General features: G+C 33.2%; 2 protein-coding genes across 2 annotated transcripts; one reads left to right on the forward strand and one right to left on the reverse strand.

Moving 5' to 3' along the window:
• LOC7492144 (extra-large guanine nucleotide-binding protein 1) lies at window positions 1-6,002 on the forward strand. The gene is made up of 8 exons (XM_024601478.2): window positions 1-1,498; window positions 1,591-1,728; window positions 1,820-1,924; window positions 2,019-2,204; window positions 3,192-3,372; window positions 3,857-4,098; window positions 4,647-4,810; window positions 5,046-6,002. Exons 1-8 carry the CDS (start codon window positions 359-361, stop codon window positions 5,641-5,643), a joined length of 2,754 nt encoding a protein of 917 aa, XP_024457246.1. The 5' UTR covers window positions 1-358; the 3' UTR covers window positions 5,644-6,002.
• Window positions 6,003-11,230: 5,228 nt separating this feature from the next.
• On the reverse strand, window positions 11,231-15,175 carry LOC7492145 (uncharacterized). Its single transcript, XM_006383229.3, has one exon. It carries the CDS (start codon window positions 14,379-14,381, stop codon window positions 11,559-11,561), a length of 2,823 nt encoding a protein of 940 aa, XP_006383291.1. The 5' UTR covers window positions 14,382-15,175; the 3' UTR covers window positions 11,231-11,558.
• Window positions 15,176-22,835: the final 7,660 nt, after the last annotated feature.

A 22,835-nucleotide genomic window follows, 5' to 3' on the forward strand; every position in this document is an offset into this window, starting at 1 on the left:
ATAGGATAAAGCAAGCATAGGAGTTCCTGCTGCCTGGTTTTCTAATTCTACTGTCACTTTCTTCACTCCCCCCAACATATTCTCTTTCTACTTCTCCCCGAACACCTGCTTACTTCCCCCAAATACTTTGTCCTGTCCTTCCAAGCTACTTCTTCTTTCCTTGTAGATTTCACTTTCAATCAGCTCATCCATTTCCCTCTTCTCCAAGTATTATTATTCTTTTCTCTTTTTGTAGAATCTCACTTTATTTTCAAAACCCAACAACCCAAACATAAACCAAAACAAAAAAAAAAATGCTTCCTCTTCTTCTTTTTGAGGTTAAGATTAGGGCTTCACTTTGATCTACAAATTTACCAAAATGTGTTCAGTTACTGAAGATGGAGTTCAATGCTCATTTGCACTTGAATACACCGGACCCCCGGTGGGCTACGACATCCCACGCGCCGTCCCAATCAACGTCAACAACATCCCTGTGGCCGCCGTAGTTCCCCACATTAATTTCCAACAAAATATCACTTTACCTGTAGTAAAACCTCTGTTACCCGCCTCTGATCCCAGAAAAAACCCAAAATCTGTTAATACCGGTAAAAACCCAGGTAAGGATTGTGGATCTGAAGAGGCAGCTATAACTGTATCACCAACTTCCGTTATAGAGAGAGCTGTAGATCATAATTTGCAAGAATGTGTTTTTTCTAGCGAGTTAAGTAGTTCAGGTTTATCAAATGATGCTGGTACAAGTTCAAGTACTAATAGTTTTGATGATAAATCGCGTGATGAAAGTTTGCTAAAGTTGAGGGTTTCTAATGAATTGTCTTCGAATCGAGATTGGGAGTCAAATGAATCTGTTTTAAGTAGTGTTGATGTTGATGATGAGTACCCGTCTTCGCGTGTTTCTAGTGTTAAAGTTTCAAATAATGAGGTGAATGGTGAGGGTAGAAAAGCCCCAGTTGTTACTTTTCGCGATATTGAATCGAATGATGATGGTGGTGATGGTGATATTGATGATGGGTTTGGTGGCAACGAGGGGTTTTTCGAGGAGGAGGAGAGGGTTCTAAGGATTAAACCAGAGGCCAGAAGTAAAGGGAAGAAAGGGAGTTGTTATAGGTGTTTTAAAGGGAGTAGGTTCACGGAGAAGGAAGTTTGTCTTGTTTGCGATGCGAAGTATTGTATCAATTGTGTGCTTAGAGCGATGGGATCGATGCCAGAAGGGAGAAAGTGTGTTACTTGTATTGGATTTCCAATTGATGAATCAAAGCGTGGGAGTTTAGGGAAGTGTTCGAGGATGCTCAAGAGGCTGTTGAATAATTTGGAGGTTAGACAGATAATGAAGGCAGAGGAGTTGTGCGAGGCAAATCAGTTGCCTCCGGAGTATGTTTATGTGAATGGAGAACCTCTTTGTCATGAGGAGTTAGTTGTTTTGCAGACTTGTTCGAACCCGCCTAAGAAAATGAAACCTGGAAACTATTGGTATGATAAAGTGTCCGGTCTTTGGGGAAAGGTGAATTTAGCGGTTATGTTCTTGTCATAATTTGATACGGTTCGTTTCTTTATTATGGACTTTGATGGTTGTTTCAAATTTTCAATTTACAGGTAGGGCAAAAGCCTTGCCAGATTATAAGTCCTCATTTGAATGTTGGGGGTCCAATTAAGGCAAATGCTAGCAATGGAAACACACAGGTTTTCATGAATGGCCGGGAGATCACAAAAGTTGAGCTTAGGATGTTGCAGGTTGAGTTTCAGTACATGCTCTTCTTTTTGTTTGTTTTGAATGATTTAATGTCAAGGGTTTTAGTATTGAGACATTTCGTTGAAATTGCAGCTGGCAGGAGTTCAATGCGCTGGCAACCCACATTTTTGGGTGAATGAGGATGGATCATACCAAGAAGAGGGACAGAAGAACACTAAAGGTTACATTTGGGGCAAGGTATGCTTTATATGGAACCTCTTCTCTGCCTGAATTTTCCCTTTCCGCATTTATGAATGCATTTGGAATCATTTGTCTGCTTGTTACTTAACAGGCGGGAATGAAACTTGTTTGTGCTTTCTTATCACTACCTGTTCCTTCAAAACCTTCGAATTCTTGTGGAGAGCAAGTTAACAGTCTGATTAGCAGAAGCATCCCAGACTACCTTGAGCAGAGAACACTTCTGAAGCTTCTTTTAGTTGGATTTAGTGGCTCTGGAACAAGTACTATCTTTAAGCAGGTACTTTCTCAACTAGGCTCCTCAAAATTTGTTTATGTTAAGGATCACCTATCTTTGCTCAGTCTCATATTGTCATGGTCTCATTTTCCATCTTAAAACATCCGAAGATGTTTCAAAAAGTAGATGGATGTTAATGGGGTTTGCTGTCTTTACTTTGTTTTATATGCTTGTGGTCTCTTTTCCTGTCTAAGCACATCCAAGTGATGTTTCAATATAGGTACATGGATGTTATTCTGTTAACTTATGTTAATGCATTGCTTTGATTATCAAATTTAGTTGGAGAACCTTGGATGATAAAGTAAAAACCCGTAACTATATTCAAGCTATGCATATTCTCAAGCAACTGTCAAACATTCCCCCTGTCCCAAATTATATTTCCTTATTTTATTTGCTCAAAACTTTAACTTTTAGTAAACGTGAATCCCATTTATATTTCTTTGTGCTTACCATAGCAGATCCCATGGTGTGATAAATGATATTTAATGAAGGATAAAATGGGAAAAATTGAGAGTAAAAGATATTTATTTAAGAAAGCAGAACTTTTCCAATCCAGTCATAGATATTATGCTTAAAAATGGTAAGCCAAAGTTAAACTTTGAATCAAAGAAAACCATCAACAAAAGCAATGTATATAGATTAAAAGTGAGTTCAATTGGCTCAAAACTGCCAGATCAATTAAAAGGCCAACTAATTTATGTGGCCATGTGGGTGTTGTGCCATTGTACCATTTGTCATTGCCCATAAGGGACTGGTTTATAACACCTGACTACACATTGAAAGAGTTCTTGTAAATGAACCTTGTTCTGTAAGTGTCATACTTTTAGTATGCATTGATCTCTGTACACGGATGCTTATACTTGGTTACTCTAATTCTGCCTTTGGTAATATTGGTATCATACCTTATCCTGCAAAGCATGGATTTTATGACATGCTAGTCAATGCTGTAAAAAACTAGCTTACTTCATTTTAATTTGATGCTTTTTTCAGGCAAAGATTCTTTATAAACCTGTCCCTTTCACTGAAGATGAGCGTGAAAACATTAAATTGACAATCCAGAGTAATGTGTATGGTTATCTTGGTATACTTCTTGAGGGCCGTGATCGATTTGAAGAGGAAAGTTTAACTGCAGTGACAAAAGAGCAATCTACTGATGAAACAGAACATATTGGTATGTTGAGTCTCTCTATTACTTGATTTCTTCTCAACTTTTATATTTTTTTCCTTGTTCTTTGTATTTTTTCTTTGGAGAATGACCCTCGTGTTTTATCGCTAACACATGTGGGTGGGTGTGCATAAAGGGGGGAAAAAGGAAAAGATGTTGTAACATTTGTAATTTTTAACAATCTCTTTTGTTGTATGGGAATACATTAGATTCTTACTTCCTCTTGTTTCCAAGTAGTGTATACAAGGAAACAGATTTTATGTGGGAACTGGGATGGCCCTAAGAAGTTGTTCTGTCTTCAAGATGTGATTAGATAAATATGATTTGTAGCATTGATGAATAGCATGCAGTTGCAGAATGTGTTGAAACCACTAACAACTTACAATGTAAAAGTAGGTGTGTGACAGCTGATTGATATACATTTACTTTAAAACTCTTCTCGGGTTTATATTCTGTTAAGTGCCTGAAAGAAAATGTTGTGTGATAATAGGGAGTACAAGTAACACCAACCACCAAACTATCTACTCAATTGGTCCAAGGCTTAAAGCATTCTCGGATTGGCTTCTGAAGACTATGGTTTCTGGGAATTTAGAAGCAATTTTTCCTGCTGCTACTCGCGAATATGCACCACTAGTTGAAGAGTTGTTGAAGGATGAAGCCATTCAGGCCACTTATAAGCGGAGAAATGAGTTGGAAATGCTACCTAGTGTGTCAAGTTATTTCTTGGAGCGGGTAAGATCTTTTGTCAGGTTCATTTGCTTGGTTCAAATTTGTTAGACTATATTTGGTCTATACATGCTTCTCTGTTGTTACTTGGTAGTTTTTAGTCAAGATGTGAAGTTTTCTGTTTTCATGCTTGCATCATTTCTGGCTGAAGTTAGAGCCATAAAATATCTTAAAAGAGAATAATTTTGATTTTCTGACTGATATAGAGGAACTGACTGATATTGTTTTTTTTTTTTTAATTTATTTATTTATGAAAAAAAGAGCGATATTGTATTCTGCTTTAACAGTTGCCTGATGGTATTGTATTCATGTTGATAGTACATGATTCATGGTTAAAATGGGATTCATTTTGGTTCCTCAGCTTGCCTAGGTTGAGCCAAGTGCTGCTTTAGTTTCGCTCATTAGACATTGGTAATGTTTAAGCTTATGCATTGTGTTGAACAAAGGTTTACAGACTATTTTGTTTCCTGTCATTGTTCTCTTGCCAAATATATCTACATGATAACGCAAATGCAGTTTCTTTGTTATCGCTACTAAAATTATTCTCTCTGCAGGCTGTTCATATATTGAGAACAGACTATGAGCCCTCAGATTTGGATATCCTATACGCTGAGGGTGTTACTTCATCAAATGGGCTTGCTTGCTTGGATTTCTCATATCCCCAATCAGCATCTGATGATAATTATGACACTGAAGACCAGCATGATGCTTTGCTTAGGTAGGAGCTGTAGTTTATTAAGAAGTGCCTTAAATTTCTGATGGTTTTAGTTCTCACCTCTGTTATGAAGTAGCTCGTAAGCAATCACAGTATTGCTTCTGTGCTATGTGCTGGACCTCTGGCATGGCTCGTCTAATTCTTCTATCTCATCACACAGGGACATTATTAAATATGTAATCATTTGTAGAGGTATCCTTTTATTGTTAACATTTTCCCCCTTTGCTCTGGTCACCAGGTACCAACTAATTAGTGTACATTCACGGGGGCTTGGAGAGAACTGCAAGTGGCTAGAGATGTTTGAAGATGTTGGGATGGTTATTTTCTGTGTTGCCATGAATGACTATGATCAGTATACAGTTGATGGGAATGGCTTGTCTACTAACAAGATGTTGCTGAGCAGGAAATTCTTTGAGAGCATTGTTACTCATCCAACATTTGAGCAGATGGATTTTCTTTTGATACTAAATAAATTTGATCTGTTTGAGGAGAAAATTGAGCGAGTACCGTTGACTCAATGTGAATGGTTTGATGATTTCCATCCAGTGATCAGTAGCCATCGCTCCAACAGCAACAGCAACAGCAACAGCATTAATACTAGCCCCTCACTTGGTCATCTGGGTGCCCACTATATGGCAGTCAAGTTCAAGAGGCTTTACGCCCTACTCACCGGAAGGAAGTTGTATGCTTCTGTGGTCAAGGGACTCGAACCTGATAGTGTTGACGCGGCTCTTAAATATGCGAGGGAGATTATGAAGTGGGATGAAGAAAAACCCAACTTCAGTCTCAGTGAGTATTCATTGTATAGCACCGAGGCAAGCTCCTATTCCCCCTGATGAGTAAAGTAAGAAACACTTCGTAAATGGATCCTAGCTCTTAACAGCAGTTCTCATTGCCACTGTACATATAATGGCATGTAAATTAGCGGGAGAAGAAGCTCTTCATGCGTGAGCTGTTGCAGCTGGAAGATTGTCAAGCCGTCCTTTTAGGTTTATCTCAATGTCATTCAGCAAAAAAATTATTTACAATATAAGATTACTAGCATAGAAATTAGGGTGAAACATTAGCTCTCCTAGACGCTCTGTGAAGGAATCGCCTGATGTTGTTTTTGTACCTTGCGTGTAGTTCTTTCTCCATCTGAACAGGGTCCGAATATTCTTTTGCAATATAAGATGATATCATCAGATCTTCTAAACGCCGCCTTTCCTCGGACATCAGTAGAGTATATATCTAGTAACTATCGTGCATGCTTTATGCTGCTCAGTAATTTTCAAAGTCAATTTAACATTATTTAAAATAAATATTCGTAAGAGGATTTAAATTTTGAATGAGAAAATATATTTTTTAAGTTAAAACTTTCCTTTTTATTTATTTATGCATTTGTTTTTATGAGGCATGTTCTTTTTTTTGTATTTTTGTCAACAACATGGTTTATTTAATAAAGGAAAACTTCATTTTCCTTATTTTATTTTTTGACAAAAACATGTGCCTTATTCATTTTCATTGAATATTCTTGTGTAATTTTTGTTTTTTTTTTTGTTTTTTTGTTTTTTGCATATTAGGCTCATATATAATTATTATAAAAGTAATTGAAAATATTAACATAAAAATATCTAATCTTATTTAAAAAGTATGCCTAAGAGATGATTTTTAAAATATTATTATAACAATTAATTTAATTTAAAAAGAATTTTATTTTAAAGAACAACCCAAACACACAGGTTTGCAAGGCTAGGCATACTTCTGTGTGCTTGAAAGAATATTCAAAATATGCCTCAGCAAGCCTACGCTCCTTGCCTTTGAAAATAAAAGCCAAGTGCTTCGTGGCCTAAGAGGCTAGGCAAGCATGTTTAGAGTGTGTTTGATATTGTAGTAGTTGTTGTGGTTGTGGTTTGAAAAAAGTTGTTTTATAAAAAGTACTTTTAGTTGCGGTTGGTTTGAAAAAATAGGTGTTTGGTTAAAACTGTAGTTGAAATTGAGGTTGAACAAAAAGTAGTTTAATGTGTTTGGTTAAGAATGTTTTTGAAATTGAGGTTATAAAATAATTTAAAAAATATATATTAATATTGGTGGTTTTTAATTTAAATATTGTAGATTTAATTATTGCTATAATATCATGAAATACATAATACTTTATATAAAGTATTTTTTATTATTTCATTAAATCATCTACAATTCTATTACGTACAAAATTCATCCGATAAGAACTACAGTTTCCATAATTTTTTGAGCATGCAATAAAATTAGATAAAATATTATCAGGAATAAAATTGATTTGATATTACAGTGCGAGTGAATTTAATTCACTCTACACTAGTTTTTTGGGAAAAAAAAATTTGTTTACATGACAATGCTAGTGAATTTAATTCACTCTAAACTAGTTTTTTTAAAAAAAAAATTATACAAAAAATAAACACATTGAAAAAAAGAAAAAAAAAAAACCTATTTTGTTTAGCATGATTAAATGAACAAACAACCTTTATAGAACTGCCCTTGTCAAAATACAACTTATCAACACCAAAATCGATTGATTTGATAGTCGGAATGAAATTCTCTCTCCTTTCCCTTTATAAGAACTTTTTTTCTACTATCTCAATTTCTAATGACTAGAATGTAAAAATAAAATAAAGCTTGATGTTTAAAATAAAAGTTTGAAACTACATGGACCAAAGTGTAGAAAAAGTATATTGTGACCCCCATACAAAATTTGCATGGCATACCATAAAAAGTATTAATAATTAAGTTTATGCATGCATTATAACCATATTTTTCATGCACTTCTATATTCATAACCATGACAAATATTTTCTTCCCAAACATTTCTTCATAATTATAATCACATACTATTATTTTCCCTTTTAATCACATTATTATTTTTTTAAAACATGCTTGCAATATCTAGATATTATTTTTTTATACGAAAAAATACAAACGATGCAGCATAACATAGGCCCAGGTCTAGTTTCTTCGTAATCATAATCATAATCACATACTATTATTCTCCCCTTTAATCACATAATTTTATTTGTCCTCCTTGCCATATGTTTATCACACAATCATCTCCTTATATTTTCTCCCCTTTTGGCACATCAAAAAAGGAATACAATCAAGAGCAAAGAGATGACGGAATAACATAACCAAACAAAGGAATATTTCAACCATCATAAACCTAATATAACAATCACAATAGCTAGCATGCATGACCAAATATCATAACTACCATAACATAAGTAAATAAGTTATAATATATAGTAGCATCCATGACACATAGCAAAATAATATAACATAAGATCCACGTATTACAATCCTAATGAAAAAAGGATGGTGATTAATAAAAATATTAAGTTTAATAAAGAAAAAGCATAAGATTAGAAGGTAAATAATAGCAAGAAATATCACCTTTTAACATTCGGTAGCTAACATATTGTAAGGTTTTCTTTGTAGAGTCCATGCTCACGCATATACTCAAACATGAAAGCAATTTTTTCTTTTTTGACACATGCAAAGTTGGTGAAGTCCTTGGATAGTGACAAGACCAAAATTACTAAGTAATGTGTATTTTTATGTTTTAAAAGTAATTTAAAAAAAATTTAAATTTTTTTTAATTTTTCTTTGTTTTAAATTAATATATTTTAGTGTTTTTAGTTCATTTTAACACGCTGATGTCAAAAATAATTTTTAAAAAATAAAAAAATATTATTTTAATATATTTATAAATAAAAAATATTTAAAAAATAACTACAATTATATTCAAACACGTTAGTATCTGTTCCATCTGCAACCGCATTTCAAAATGCGGTTGGCCGTAAGAAGCATCTTCGAATAGTAGGTTTTTTTTTTTTTTTTTTTACCAAGCTTGCAAAGTACATCATCTAATTCACGTAGAGAGATGCTGACTTTCGCTGCAAACTGCAACGTGGATAAACTGGTTTAACTTCAAGCATGTATCATAGATGTCCTACTTGTATCTCAAGAAACCCACATCATAGACAGATCTTCTTACTTTTTCACAATTTGTGTTTATTAAGTGCAGTGCCTGAAAGAGGGACAGAGGGATGCTAATCTTCTGCTATTAAATGAAGTCGTACCAGAGAGATACCTCGCACGCGTGCACACCGACGTATTATTATGAATACATGTTCTTTGTTAGAGCGATCCATAATTCTTGCTTGAAATATATATATCATCCACTTCATGGCTTTGATTCCTAACGCAATGGCTGATTCAAGACTCTTATTAATTCTTTTCCAGATAAAATATTGGTATTACATGTTTATGTGCCGAAGTGGTTCTTCTTTTCATCTTTTAGAAACAATGATTGCTCTTCCTTTTCTTTTGTCTCTAGTGGGATATGCTTATGAGCTTTATCTTCGACATCTTTCAGATTTGGGGTTTGAGACGCATCAAAATGGGCTGCCCGAGCTCGTGAACATGCTTTAATTTGGCTACAGATATAGTGGAAGAAAACAGATACCTGCAGTGCGAGGAGTCACTGCATTCCTTATGAAGAAGATGGGATCATGAAGTTGTGTTCATTAGTGCCAGTTAAGAATTTGTTAATCCTTTCCATAAGCTGGCGAAGTGGGATATCATCTTGGGAAGATCTGAGATTTGGATCTTCCTTTAGTTACCAACCGGGACCCAATCACAAGCTGAAGGAATTCTTCACTTTTGCTTTTTGTTAATATTTAAGTGACATTTGGTTTAATATCTCAGAGCTTAAAAATGGTTGATCTGGCCTGCTGAAATTGCAGTGGTTTTAAATTTTTAATATGCGTAGTGGACAGAAATAACTTTGTACAGACACACCAGACCTTCAATTTCTGGTGACATGTTGCTTTCTCCTACTGAGATTGGAATTTTTTTTTTTTTGTCCTTGTCAATCTTATTCTATTAAAAAGAATTTAGAAAACAAAATTATAGTTTGAATCGGAAGGAACTCTTACCCTTTTCTCTTGATAATATGATATAATAATTTGGCATGGGAAGCATTAGGCTGAACATTTTAAGTATCTTCGTTGATGCAAGCAACATTTCTTGTTTATGATTATGACATGCAATATCTTCCAAGTCTTTCAGTTTAGTAGCCAACCAGGCTACCACGAACAGTCTCATCTCATCAGGTGAAGCTTGTCAACGATTCACGGTCACCAACAACAGCGTAAAAGTTCCCTTTAGAAGCAACCCCCCCCCCCCCCCCCCCCCGACAGGAGAGCTGCTTTGTCAAACAAGCGCCATTCTTTTCATAGTTTATTATGCTATGCTATCTTTTGAATTGTACAGAGGATTTCCCATTTGAAATGGTAACTAAGAGTATCTGGCAGTTAGTCAAGTGTTGAGGTTTCTTTTCTTTTTTCTTTTTCTTTTTTCTAGGAAAAAGCATGTAGTGATCATAATGATATGGTTTCAAAATGAAATTTGCAATGCCATGCCCACACCTACTTTACGAAAAGGACTCGCCCAGCCTCTCCAAGAACACTGATCAGCGAGAATCCACAATCAGCAAAAGAAAAGGAAGCAGGATCATGCATACGTCCACCATTATTTCCATGGGAAACAAAGTTAAATGGGTGTGGCCCAACGATGATTATTACTAAAGGAAATAGAGACCCCCTGAACTTGATGATGAGCTTTGCATTATGCAAGGAGATATCCACTCCCTGCTAACATCAACTCACTATTCCTCGGTGCATGACTTTGCCCATGCTAATGGTCTTGGACGTTTCTTTTCCATACTGTTAGCTTTAAAGTTAAAGAAAAGAGAAGCAGATTAACAATAAGACAACTACTTTGGATGAAGACGTATCTGCTTAGCACTACCTGCAATCTACCAAGACAAGGATGTGAAGGACAAAGCGGGCAGTTTAAAAACCAAACTACATGCTTCCTCAGCCAAGAGGACGCTGGCAGGAGAACGTGGTTTAAAGACCATTTCTATTATTCTTTTAAATTAAAACAAAAAACAAAAACGACTTCATTTTAGAGAGAAAAACAAGGGTTAAAAAAAAGAAAAAAAAAAGATATATTCTTGAAGTGTTTGATTTGACTGAATCAACCAAATTACAAGTTGACTCCGAAAATCACCTGAATTTAAAAAAAAAAACTCAGTCCTAGTCGAGCTTCATGTTGGCTTGTCAAGCGGAATTAGACCAGCATTTGTAGTCCTAGTTAAACCTAGTTATCCTAATTACAGTCGATATCCAGCATCATCTCCTAACAGATATGCACTAGGCTGCGAATTTCATGGGATACCAGTTCCTCTTCCCAACAAAACACGATTCTCTTGAGGTACAACTTAAGTGGTAACAAAAGCTAATACTTAAGCATGCAGTCTCAAATTCAAGCTGTCATAGACTAACAGGCAAAATAAGGTTTGAGGTTTTTTTTTTTTTTTTTTCCAGATATGGAGCATAAGCAGGAACGTTTTGGGTGCTGAAAGTTCTATCCATATAATTCTGCTTGGAGGTCAACATAACTTCCCGAGTTGATACAGATTCTAAAGCCACCTCTACCCAAAAAAAAAATGATAAAAGGGAGAAAGGGGGAAATATCAAACAAACAAGAATTAACAAATTCACCCATTGCATCAGAGAGTCATGAGGAAGAGCAAAAGGATCTGGCCACACAGATTTAACAGCCCTCAATCTTCGGCTCTGACTCTCAGATTTTGCACCCTAATTGATTGTCCATGCCTTCTAAGTTCATTTGTTTTCATCCTGGAACAAAACTATTAATACATATATCCCAAAACTCAAGCCTCCGTGCCCTCTTCAACAGTTGGGAGGCCACCGTCGTTGATAAAGGTTGGATTAAGAAACTTGGAAACAAAAGCCCACAACTTGTACACATCCTCAAAGTTGGTCAGGAATCCCAGAGATGCGGTGACTACCTCAACCCTTATGAACCCACTTTTTCCATTATGATGCCCATTTTCCATTGGTCTGCATAAAGAAGTATCTTCAAGGTTCACAGCACCGTATTGTGGTCTTGGGCTATCTAGAATCCTTATGTGACTAAGGAAACCAATGCCAAGAGAGACACCTTCTCTTTCAGCTAGCTTCTGAACAACTTCTGGATTTATAAGCCCCCGGTTTCTATCTCTGACATTGAAAGCTACTGCTGCACCCCTTTCATATTTTATTTTTGGGCCATAGATGTGTACAAGATTCACCCTTCCATCTCCATCTGGACTGGGTAACCTGAGTTGAAGTAAAGAGGTTACTAGCCAGTTGATCAAATATCTCAGTCGGAGAGTAGTTTTGTTGAGACCCAACATATTCACATGGTCCAAGTGCCGGCAAATTATCTCAGGTTCCCTTCGATCCCAATCTTGCCCATCGGCATATTCTCCATCAGTGCTGTAATCTTCATCATCCAGGCTGGTTGCAGATATCTCTCCTGGCTCCAGAGTATGGCTCAGACGCTCTTTGTGGTTGTCCTCCATGCTAAATGATACCCTTCTTCCCCTGCTTGAATGTCCATTCTCTTCCAACCCAAAGAATCTACTACCACCACCATATCTACTCCCTTCCCTTCTCCCCAACAATCTGAATTCACCTTCTGTTTCTCGTCTTATAGCACTTTCTTTCATCTCCGAGCAAATTGCAGCAGTTGAGCCATTTGTTAGGTTATGTTGCAAACCAGAGGTTGAATTATTGAGATGGGATCTGTTTATGGCAGAGTTTGAAAAGAAGCTAGTTCCAGGTTCCTCCTCAATCTCATGAACATGCAAACGATCTGAGCCCTTCTTATTGTTTCTTGAAGAGAGGTCTGTTCCTGAAAATTGTTCTTCTTCAGAAACCTCCTTAACATGGTCCAGTTCCTGTGAAACTGATAGAACAGCAGCATCGAAAGACAACACCTGGTGGTCATCATGTGACCCCGAGTTTACCCCTTTGTCATCATACATTGGGCTGCCATATACTTTGGATGTTGGTTTTGGGGAGAGTCTGGCGTTGTTCTTCTTTCCAGAAAACCAGAAAGGTGGTAATGGAGAGGCCAGTTTCGGCTTGTTCAATTGGCCTGCACTGTCTGATCCCAAGGGACTCTGACCCAAATCAATCCAGAATGAGTTGTCCGATGATTCATCTTCGCTGAAGACAGGGCTTTTCATCACTTCCCCCACTGAAATACTTTCAGTTTCTTCAAATATGGTGCTCGTTCCATCTCTGTCAGAGCTGTTCTCATGCTCCATCTCAGTCTCGAATACATCCCTCACCTGAGAAGATGTGAAAGCACCAGAAAAGGCAGGCAACTGTGTTACTGGATGATTTTCTGTGGCTTTTTCAGCATTCCCAGCAACCTCATCATCTTCAATGCCAACCAACCCATCCAACCCATCCACAGAATCACTCAAATACATAGGAAACTCGGGTGTAATCTTTACCATTCCAGACCCTGTACTGCCAGACTGATTTTGGAGGCTTCCCATCACTGATTTCTTGATAAGAAGACATCCAAAACCAGTAGGATCATATCCAAATACTCTGTAAAATGACGTGATAATGAAGTCAGGACGAAACAAGGACAGCCCAAGTGAATCCATATCTTTAGGACCCAATGAACCAGCATCAAGCAAGACATGCCAATGGTTCTGTTGAGCTAGTGCCATCCACTGGTACGAATACTTTGCCCCAGTAACTCTCGACTGCACTGGAAATACAAACAAACCAACTGCTGAATCCTTCTTCCTCCTCTTCTTATTTGAAATTTGCTTTCTCAAATCAGTGGAACAAAGTTTAAGAGTTGGCCATTTAAACCACGAACTATAAACTTTAGCACCCTTCTCTTTGGCACTTTGAGCCATCCAATTCACAGACTGGCTCTCGTAATCAAACATAGTCAACAACTTCTTATTGGTATGAAAAGGGTACGATTCAGCAAGCAATTTAAAGGCCGACCCTCTACTCACAGTAAAAACAAGACCATACTCATGCTCAGGGATATTCAAATAATCCATTATTCTAGTCTTTATATCATATTCCACAGTGCCCTTTTCAGCACCACCATACAGAGCATGATTACTCAAATTTGCAGTTATCTCCGACAAGCTAAATGTTGAAGAATCCCAATAATGCAAAGACTGAAGATATGAAAAAAGCCCAAATCCACAGTAATCAAGGCATACCTTTGGAGACAAATGTGCATACTCATCTGACCTTAACTGATCCACCTTCTCTGAAGACTGATACTTTGGATACATCATGAGGAACTTGGAGAATGCCTCATGAAGGTCAGGTATAGATTCTTCATTCTCAAATATTCGTTCAGCAGCTAACGCTGTGGCACGCAAGAATTCTCGCTGCGCATGGAGTCTTGCTAGGGATCTTGATCTCCCAAGACTCTCATCTTGGTTTGCAAGAGTCTCAGACTCCATATCTTGAGATTTAAGGAGTAACCCATCTTCAGATGCTTCTTCAAGAGCCTCCCTGAGCTTGTGTTCTTGAAGTTTTCGAAGAATAGATGAGTCCCTCTTGATATCAAGACTGGATTCAGACCCATCTTTCCTTCTGCTCTTCTTGTACAAGAGTAGAGCAGCACACTGAGATATAGGCTTCCACAGAGAAAGATGCATCAAATCTTGTAACTTACCAATCAACTGAGACAAAACCAAGAAAGCAAATCTAGCTCAAGATTCAACGAAAACAATTTTGGTTTAGCCCATCTAAGAAAAACTCAAATTTCTCAAAAACAAGGCTAAGTTTCAAAACCCTAACCAGATCAAGAAAAGCTCAGAAAGGAACACAGATTCCCCCCCCCCCCCCCAAAGAATCAGACTTTTTATAAGGAACCCAAAAACAAGAAACAGAATCTGTACAAAGATGTAAACTTCAACAAATTGTGGGTCAAAAACCAGAGCTCAGAATGGAAATGTCTCAATTCCAGAACGTCCAAACTCCCATTTCAGTAAACAGTATAAGAAAGAAAACAAATTTAGAAGAAACCCAAGAAAGAGAGGGAGAGAGAGCTAAGACCTAGAACCCAAAATCCAGATCCCCAAATCTTACCAAAAGAAAGAAAACAGAAAAAGGGTTTCACTTTAAATGGACACAGCGCTTAACGAACCCCTCTCTAAACACTCTTTGTATCACCAAGACTCCATTAACACAAACTTAAGAGAGCTCAGAAAAAGGATCCCTCTTTCTTTTTCTTTTAGCCTCCCTCTTTCTCTCACTGAACAACAATAAAAAAGCTCATTTACTACAACTCCAATCAAAGTAAAACATGCCCAGTTTTGCTTCGATAATGATAAGTTATAATAACCCCGCTCTGCTCCCTCTCAATTGACTCTCTTACCTTGACAAACAGTGATGGAAAGGACATTGACTTTGCTCATCCAGAGGTGTTTTTTGTGACTGTGTTTAGTTTTTTTAATTATGCTAGTAATCAATGTATTATTTTTGGCCAATTAAGGGGTTTTTTCTTTTTTTTTAATGAGTTATGTGTGTGGTGGGACCTACTCTGCCATTTTTCTTCAGTGTCATTGCTTAAAAAGTCAAATAATCAGCTGGTGGCTTGTAAAAGCTGTTTTCTGTCCAACTATGCAGCTCCAAAGTTCAGCTTCCCTTACAAAACCTCAATTCATATTTTGCTACTTAGTTTTTTCTTCTTCTATTTTAGTCTTTTAATCATAATAATAGTTGTTGGATTTGATAACTGAATCAAAAAGATATATATATATATATATATATATATACTATTGAAATATTAGATGAATTTAAATTAGGTATCATTCATTCTTATTAAAATTATATTATTTTGATTCTTTTAAAATTTATTAGAGTTAACTTAATTGAGTTTCGCTTATCAATCAATTTACTTTACTGAAAATTTAATTAAATTAATCAAGTTTTATTGGGTTAGTATATTTTATAATTAAATTTAAAACAATTGAGTTTCGCTTATCAATCAATTTACTTTACTGAAAATTTAATTAAATTAATCAAGTTTTATTGGGTTAGTATATTTTATAATTCAATTTAAAACAATTGAGTTTCGCTTATCAATCAATTTACTTTACTGAAAATTTAATTAAATTAATCAAGTTTTATTGGGTTAGTATATTTTATAATTAAATTTAAAACAATTGAGTTTCGCTTATCAATCAATTTACTTTACTGAAAATTTAATTAAATTAATCAAGTTTTATTGGGTTAGTATATTTTATAATTCAATTTAAAACAATTGAGTTTCGCTTATCAATCAATTTACTTTACTGAAAATTTAATTAAATTAATCAAGTTTTATTGGGTTAGTATATTTTATAATTCAATTTAAAACAATTGAGTTTCGCTTATCAATCAATTTACTTTACTGAAAATTTAATTAAATTAATCAAGTTTTATTGGGTTAGTATATTTTATAATTCAATTTAAAACTTGAGCTGATTAATAAATTATGAATTTTTCAAGTAAATCCACGTTGAGTTTAATAATTATTTTTTTAGCTAGATAGTTGTAATTTTTTTCATCCTCCCAAAATAAATAATTTTGGTGAAGAATCTTATGCCTGATACAAGTTTGCTTTTCACAAATTTAAGAAACCATAATTAATTTTAAATGCTGGTGGATTCGTTATAATTTTTTTTTGGATTAACATGGGTGTTCGGACCAGTTTACAAGCATCTCGATTAATTCCACGCGGGTCCTAAAGTTAACGATCATGTAAGCTTTCAGTGATCATGAGGTTTGTGAGATTCGAACTGATGACCTCTAGAATTCGTTATATTATTTTCTACTAACATGAATGTGCAAATATTTTTTTTTACAAATGATGTTTGTGATTTTAAATTTGGGTCACACCTCAATGAAATCTTATGAATATAACATAATTTTAATGTGACAGATTAAAATATCACTTTTTTTTTATCCTCCACGTTTGTGCATGACGCTTGAAATGCCTTGGACCGTAATATAAAAAGGAGCATTGACCTTATTAATTTTTTTTATTGTAGCAACGAAAGGCAATTATGTGTTGCATTTGGCTTCATCTAACCATATATATACAAGTTTAGTGTCCTTTTCATTTCAAATAGTTAAGCAAATTCTAAGAAAATTCCCAGAAGTTTCTGGTGATTAAAATTGTTTATAGTCATGCTTGGTCGTAGTTATGGGTAGAAGCAGGTGAATATTATTAATTCTTACTTTAGGGTTTTACTTTGAGTGCAAGACTAAGATAATGTTCATGAATATTAATTCTTCAGAGGCAAGGCGTTACAAGATAAACTAATTAGAAAGAAACCAACTTGGATGGACTTGTTTTATTCAAGGATAAATAAATCATTTTTGATAAGTTCAAATCCCCATAGCAAGATGGTCAGATAAGTTCTAGGGTCAAAGCCATTTTGAGCCAGGATTCCTCTACCAGACCCAAAATAAAAATCTAGAGTCATTATCTCCCGACATACTAGCTATACAAAAAATCTTATAAAGCTTGTCCATACATCAATCAGTATTAATGTTGAATATAAAAGATAATCTCATTAATATTAATGTTGTTTATATATTGATGTAGAATCGTTTTTTATAAGCATGCGATACTCCCATAAATAATTAATGTCATAGAAGGAGACACTTACAATCAATATTAATGCTGATTATAAGGGTTTTCCTTCCACTTGGATATATATATAAAAAAAAAGACATACGACCCTCGAGTAAGAAAAGGAAAAATTAAGGTTATAAATACAGTCTGAACAGAAAGAAATTCACTATTTTCACTCTCTTACAAGGGACCAAAAAAAAAATTTAAGAACAAACTTTTTTAATTTTAAAATTTAATGCTCATTTACTATAATTTCTTATATAATAAAATCATTGACTTGATCATCGAAAAGTCTCTAAAATTCTCAAAAAGAGACTGTTTTGTAAGAAGTCCAGCCAGGGGCGGAAGCAGGGGGGCAAACAGGGGCCCGGGCCCCTGCAATATATATATATATTATTAGGTAATTAGATAATTAAATATGAGGGAGGGTTATATTTTTTTATTTTAAAGAGGTGGGAATCTTAATTAAATGTGATTTTATTTTTTATTTCCTTTTAATTTACTCTTGATCTACGTGGAAAAGAAAAAAATATAAAGGCATTACTTTGTGAAATAAAAAGCAGAGCCATCAATTTACCCTAATATAAATCCTACAGCCGATCAAAAACAGAAATAAAAACATAAATCGCGAGCAAAATTTTTCTACAAAAAGATTGAAGCAGAGCTACTAATTAATTTATCTTTCATCAAACAAAACAGGGTAACTTAAATTTAAAATATATTTTTGTTTTGTTTTGAGATGTTTGTTAATAATTTGATGAGGTTTTTTTTTATAATTTTACCATTTTTTCTCTTTTTTTTTCTCAGATCTGCTAGTTCTACCAATTGTTTTTTGAATTCTTGTTATAGTGATTTTTTTTCTAATTAATTAGATATATTTTATTGGTTTGTTTTGATTATGCTTGGATTTTTTTATGTTATGTTTTTAGCAGAGCCACCAAAATTATCAATTTTTTCTTACGATATATGTTTTGATTTTAGGTTGAACCATTAACAAAATAAGAATAATTGATTCTTTTTTCGAGAAAAAAAAAGAAAAAATATTAATAACTCATAGCCTACTGAACGAGCTTTTTCAGCGATGAAGATTGTTAAAACAAGACTTCGCTATTGGATGGAGGATGATTTTCTTGTAAATTATTTGATTGTCTATATAGAAAAATAAATTGCTGAAAGATTCACAATTGATATGATAATCGATGATTTATATTCTATGAAAGAACGACGAGCACAATTAAAATAAATATGTAAGAATCATTCTTTATTATTTTTTGCTTTATTTCAAAGTTTATCAAATATAAATAATACTTCGTTTTAACTAATGTTTCTTATATACTTTGTATGTTTATATTTGATAGGTATAAAGACCAACAACATTAAAGTGATGGATACATTATAAAGATGAAATTAACTTCATTAATGATTTGACTCAATTTGGTATTGCTCCAAACCTTTTTACCTTATACAAAGGTCATTATATGTTTGTAGTAAGTTATTTGAATAAAACTAAATTATGTAGGTTTTGTTTTACAACTAATATACAATAAATTAAAAAAAATATTATATTTTATTATATTAATTTTGGCCCCCCCTAACAAATAATCTTAGCTCCGCCCCTGAGTCCAGTTATAGAGAACAAAAGATGAACATAAACACATGATCATTCATAATCTAAACGCAATGAAAAGTAACTACCCTAATATTTTGGATTTTGAAGCGTAATCAATTTCAGTTTATAATCAAAAAGAAAAGGAAGACATCTTAAGCATCTTATAAATTGCATTAACAGTTCTTCATCGGATTTTAGCCTCATAAATTAAATAATTCAGCAACCCTCTCAACCTGTTCAGATTCTTCTACACTATTTGAATTTTGAATTAATTAATGCCATTGTTTTCTTAGAAACCTTCGTATTTTCCATAGAATTTGATATCTTAGAATAGATAGGTTTTTTTTCTTGGATCCTCAGGTTGGATTCTAATTAGGTAGACTGCCAACTGCTCAAGAGTTAGCAATAAAGGTTTTTAATAAGGTCAATTTATAACATGCATTCGCAAGTATTAATGTTTTGTGTTCATGACATGCCCCCATTAAAGGTGCTAGGTGATGTGGGGCCTCCTGTCTCCACAAAATAAAATAAAATAAAATAAAATAAAATAAAATCACTGAGACACTCTCACTATTCCAGCTCCTCGTATGATTTAAGTACAAACCCAATGAAGAGGGAAACATGTGTTAAAGGAACACTGATCCAGATCAATAGTATTCTTTCAATTGTCGTGTCATTTTAGTGTGATGACAACTGCTCGGTAAACCATTACAAAACCGAAAAGTTTTTTATGTTTAAAAAATATTTTTTAATTTATTTAAAATTATATTTTTAATGATTTTAAATAGTTTTAATATATCACTATTAAAAATAAATTTTAAAAAATAAAAATATATTATTTTAATATATTTTAAATAAAAAATATTTTAAAAGTAACTGTACAATGTCAACGTTACCTTAATAAATATAATCTAAATATATTTATCATGCTATGTTTATTATAAGATTATATTATAAAATGAATAAAAATCAATGATAATGATTATAATATTAAATAAGTATTATTTTTATGATAATGTTTTTAACTATTCACATTATAAAAAAAACAAAACAAAATTAAAAACGATCGTTCACGGTTTTTATTATTGTGAATATAGAGGCCAGTGTACTTTTGACTACAATAGCACAACTATTTTTTTTTCCCCTTTTTTATACTTGAAAAATTATGCACTTATGGTTTTTTTTTCTTTTTAATTCATCCTTACATATTATTATATAAGATGGGATGATTTTATGCTAATTTGTTTTGATTTGCTTGATCTACCTTGTTGGCATGAAACACTAAGATATTAAATTAAAGATCAATATTACATAACAAAATTTTAGTTTATAGTTTAAAAAATTGAATAATAAGAAGAAGTTAAAATAAAAAAAAACAAAACTTTTTTTTTGTTTTTTTAATGTTTATGGAGCATAGAAAACTTCAATTTTGACCTTGTGATTTTTTTATTTGGTCCCTATTATTTTGGAATTATATGTTGTAGTCCTAAACTTTATTTTTTTAATTACATTTTGGTCTTTAAATATGAAAAAAAGAGAGAGAAAATCATAGAAAAAAAGAAGATAAAGAGAAAATAGGCTTAGTTGACATATTACAACCAATTAAAACTTGATCTTAGTATCAATGAGATGGTGTTAGAGATAAGAGTTTAATGAATGTAGTTTTTGTCTATAAATATGCTAGAGAGAATCGATCATGATCCATAAAGTTTTTTTTTTTATTCTGTTGGGTTTTGAATTTTAAAGTTATTAGAAGGTGTTTTAAGATTGAAAATGATTTTATTTAACTTATTATGTTTTTTTTAAGAGAATTAGAGCTTTTTATGATAATATCAACAATTATTTTTATGAATAATCATGTATTAACTTAAAATACAAAACTTTTTAAAATAATTTGATTATTAATAATAAATAAGAATAAAATATCTATTATTTTATTTTATTTTTTAATATAGTTTTCTTATATTTATTATTTTTATAGTTTTTTTTATATAAGTGCGTAAAAATGATCAATTCATGATTTTTTTAATTGGACTTGCTTTTACAATCATAATATGTTTTTTTTTAAAATGTTTCTCCTGGAAAAGGCATGTTTTCGTCAAGAAAATAAGAAATACATGACTAAAAAAAAAAGTTCTTGGTTACAAATATATTTTTTTTCCTTTTTCATTCAAATAATTATAATTTTTTTGAATATCTTTTTGTATTGCTATTACTAATAAAAGAATAATTTATTGTCACAACACAAAAAATTACATGAATAAAAAAAATACAGTTTTGATGAAAAATACAATTTTACTTCATAATTTTATTCATTGTTTTTTCTAATAATATTTTTATTTTTATATAACCATCTTGCTCTAGATTTAAATTAAATAGTTATGATTTGGTGTATAATAAATAAAAAATAACTTAATTTCTTATAATTTTATTTATCTCACTTAATTTAAATATCTAAATTCAGCTGAAACTTCCAACAGTCCCTTTTTAACACACCCTTGCATAAAACATCCTAATATTTAGCCTCCACATGCTTGTTAGTATTTATTAAATATTAATAGGAAAATCCAACACCACAAATATATATATATAAATAAATAGGAAAAGGTAGTTCCCTAGGTATTTGTGTTTGTGAATACGTACAAAAAATGTTAGGTCAACTGGAAGGTAGGCATGATGAGGCTATCACATGAGATATTTAATAGTATTCAGAGAGAGAGGAAGATGATAAAAATGTTAGGTTACTGTAAGGTCCTCGGATTCCCAGTTCTTCAGTAGCAAGCAGGGCTTCTGCACAGCCCCCCAAAAGGGCCAATTAGCTACATTTCTTTGTTATCTTGAGAAATTGACCGAAGGCCACAAAAGTTATAATAATAATAATCTGGTTCATATGTCGAGGCTATGGAATTCTTCAAAAAAGTGGTCCACCTCAAGAAGAAAAATATATACACTTTTTATTTATTTTTTTATTCCTAAAATATCATAGAATATAGTTTCTGATTATTATGATTCAAACTATTAGATGCCCAACCAACCGACGGGACATTCATTGCAATTTTCTCTCATCAAGTTCGTTGTTGTTCTTTACGGTAGCATTTGATTACAATTATATAATAAAAAAGAAATAGATATTAGGGATTAAATTATATTTGATTGAAGAAATAAAAATAAATATATCTTTTAAAAAAATTCAGAGTTAATTTTTGTACTTCTAGAATAGGAGATACATGGGGAACTATTTCAACTCCAAAATAATCCAACTAAAACATGTAAAAATACAAATAATTATTATTATAGTTTTAAAACTTAATTTGATGGTCGATCCGAGCAAAACCAGGTTGATCCGGGTCAACATAAAATAAAAATAATTATTATTATAGTTTTAAAATTTAATTCGAGGGTCAACCCGAGATAAGGTTCGGGTCACAGATCGGGAGGGTCAATTCAATTCAATGTAAGGATAAATTTTTTTATTATTATAGTTTTAAAACCTAACTTGTGGTCTACCTAGGCAATTCCTAAAGCACGTGTTGGGAGAGTCAATATATAAATAAAAATTATTATTATCATAGTTTTAAAACCTGACTCGGGAGTCGACCAGAGACAATGCTCAGGTCATAAGTCTGGAGGGTTAACATGACATACCCGTTTCTTACAAAAACAATTATCAAAACAACATTGTTTTGACCAGATTTGTTTTCAAAATATTCAACGGGTTTTTGACCTGTGTTTTATCCCGGGTTGACCTGGGTTTTTGACCGAATCAATCATTTCTCTATCTTTCTTAAACTCAGACCGGTTTAGTCCTCAGGTCAACCCGTGAAGCTAGTCTTGATTTTATATTTAAGGATATATTATTAATTTTATTACTCAATA

This window comes from Populus trichocarpa, chromosome 5 (assembly GCF_000002775.5).
Source record: "Populus trichocarpa isolate Nisqually-1 chromosome 5, P.trichocarpa_v4.1, whole genome shotgun sequence".
Lineage (NCBI taxonomy): Eukaryota > Viridiplantae > Streptophyta > Magnoliopsida > Malpighiales > Salicaceae > Populus > Populus trichocarpa.

Excerpts from the sequence above, each read along its gene's own strand:
- LOC7492144 (XM_024601478.2), top strand. The coding sequence starts at position 359 with ATGTGTTCAGTTACTGAAGATGGAGTTCAATGCTCATTTGCACTTGAA. Across the intron at positions 1,499-1,590 it reads TGTCCGGTCTTTGGGGAAAG|GTAGGGCAAAAGCCTTGCCA; the intron begins GTGAATTTAGCG and ends TTCAATTTACAG. Across the intron at positions 4,099-4,646 it reads CAAGTTATTTCTTGGAGCGG|GCTGTTCATATATTGAGAAC; the intron begins GTAAGATCTTTT and ends TTCTCTCTGCAG.
- LOC7492145 (XM_006383229.3), bottom strand. The coding sequence starts at position 14,381 with ATGCATCTTTCTCTGTGGAAGCCTATATCTCAGTGTGCTGCTCTACTC.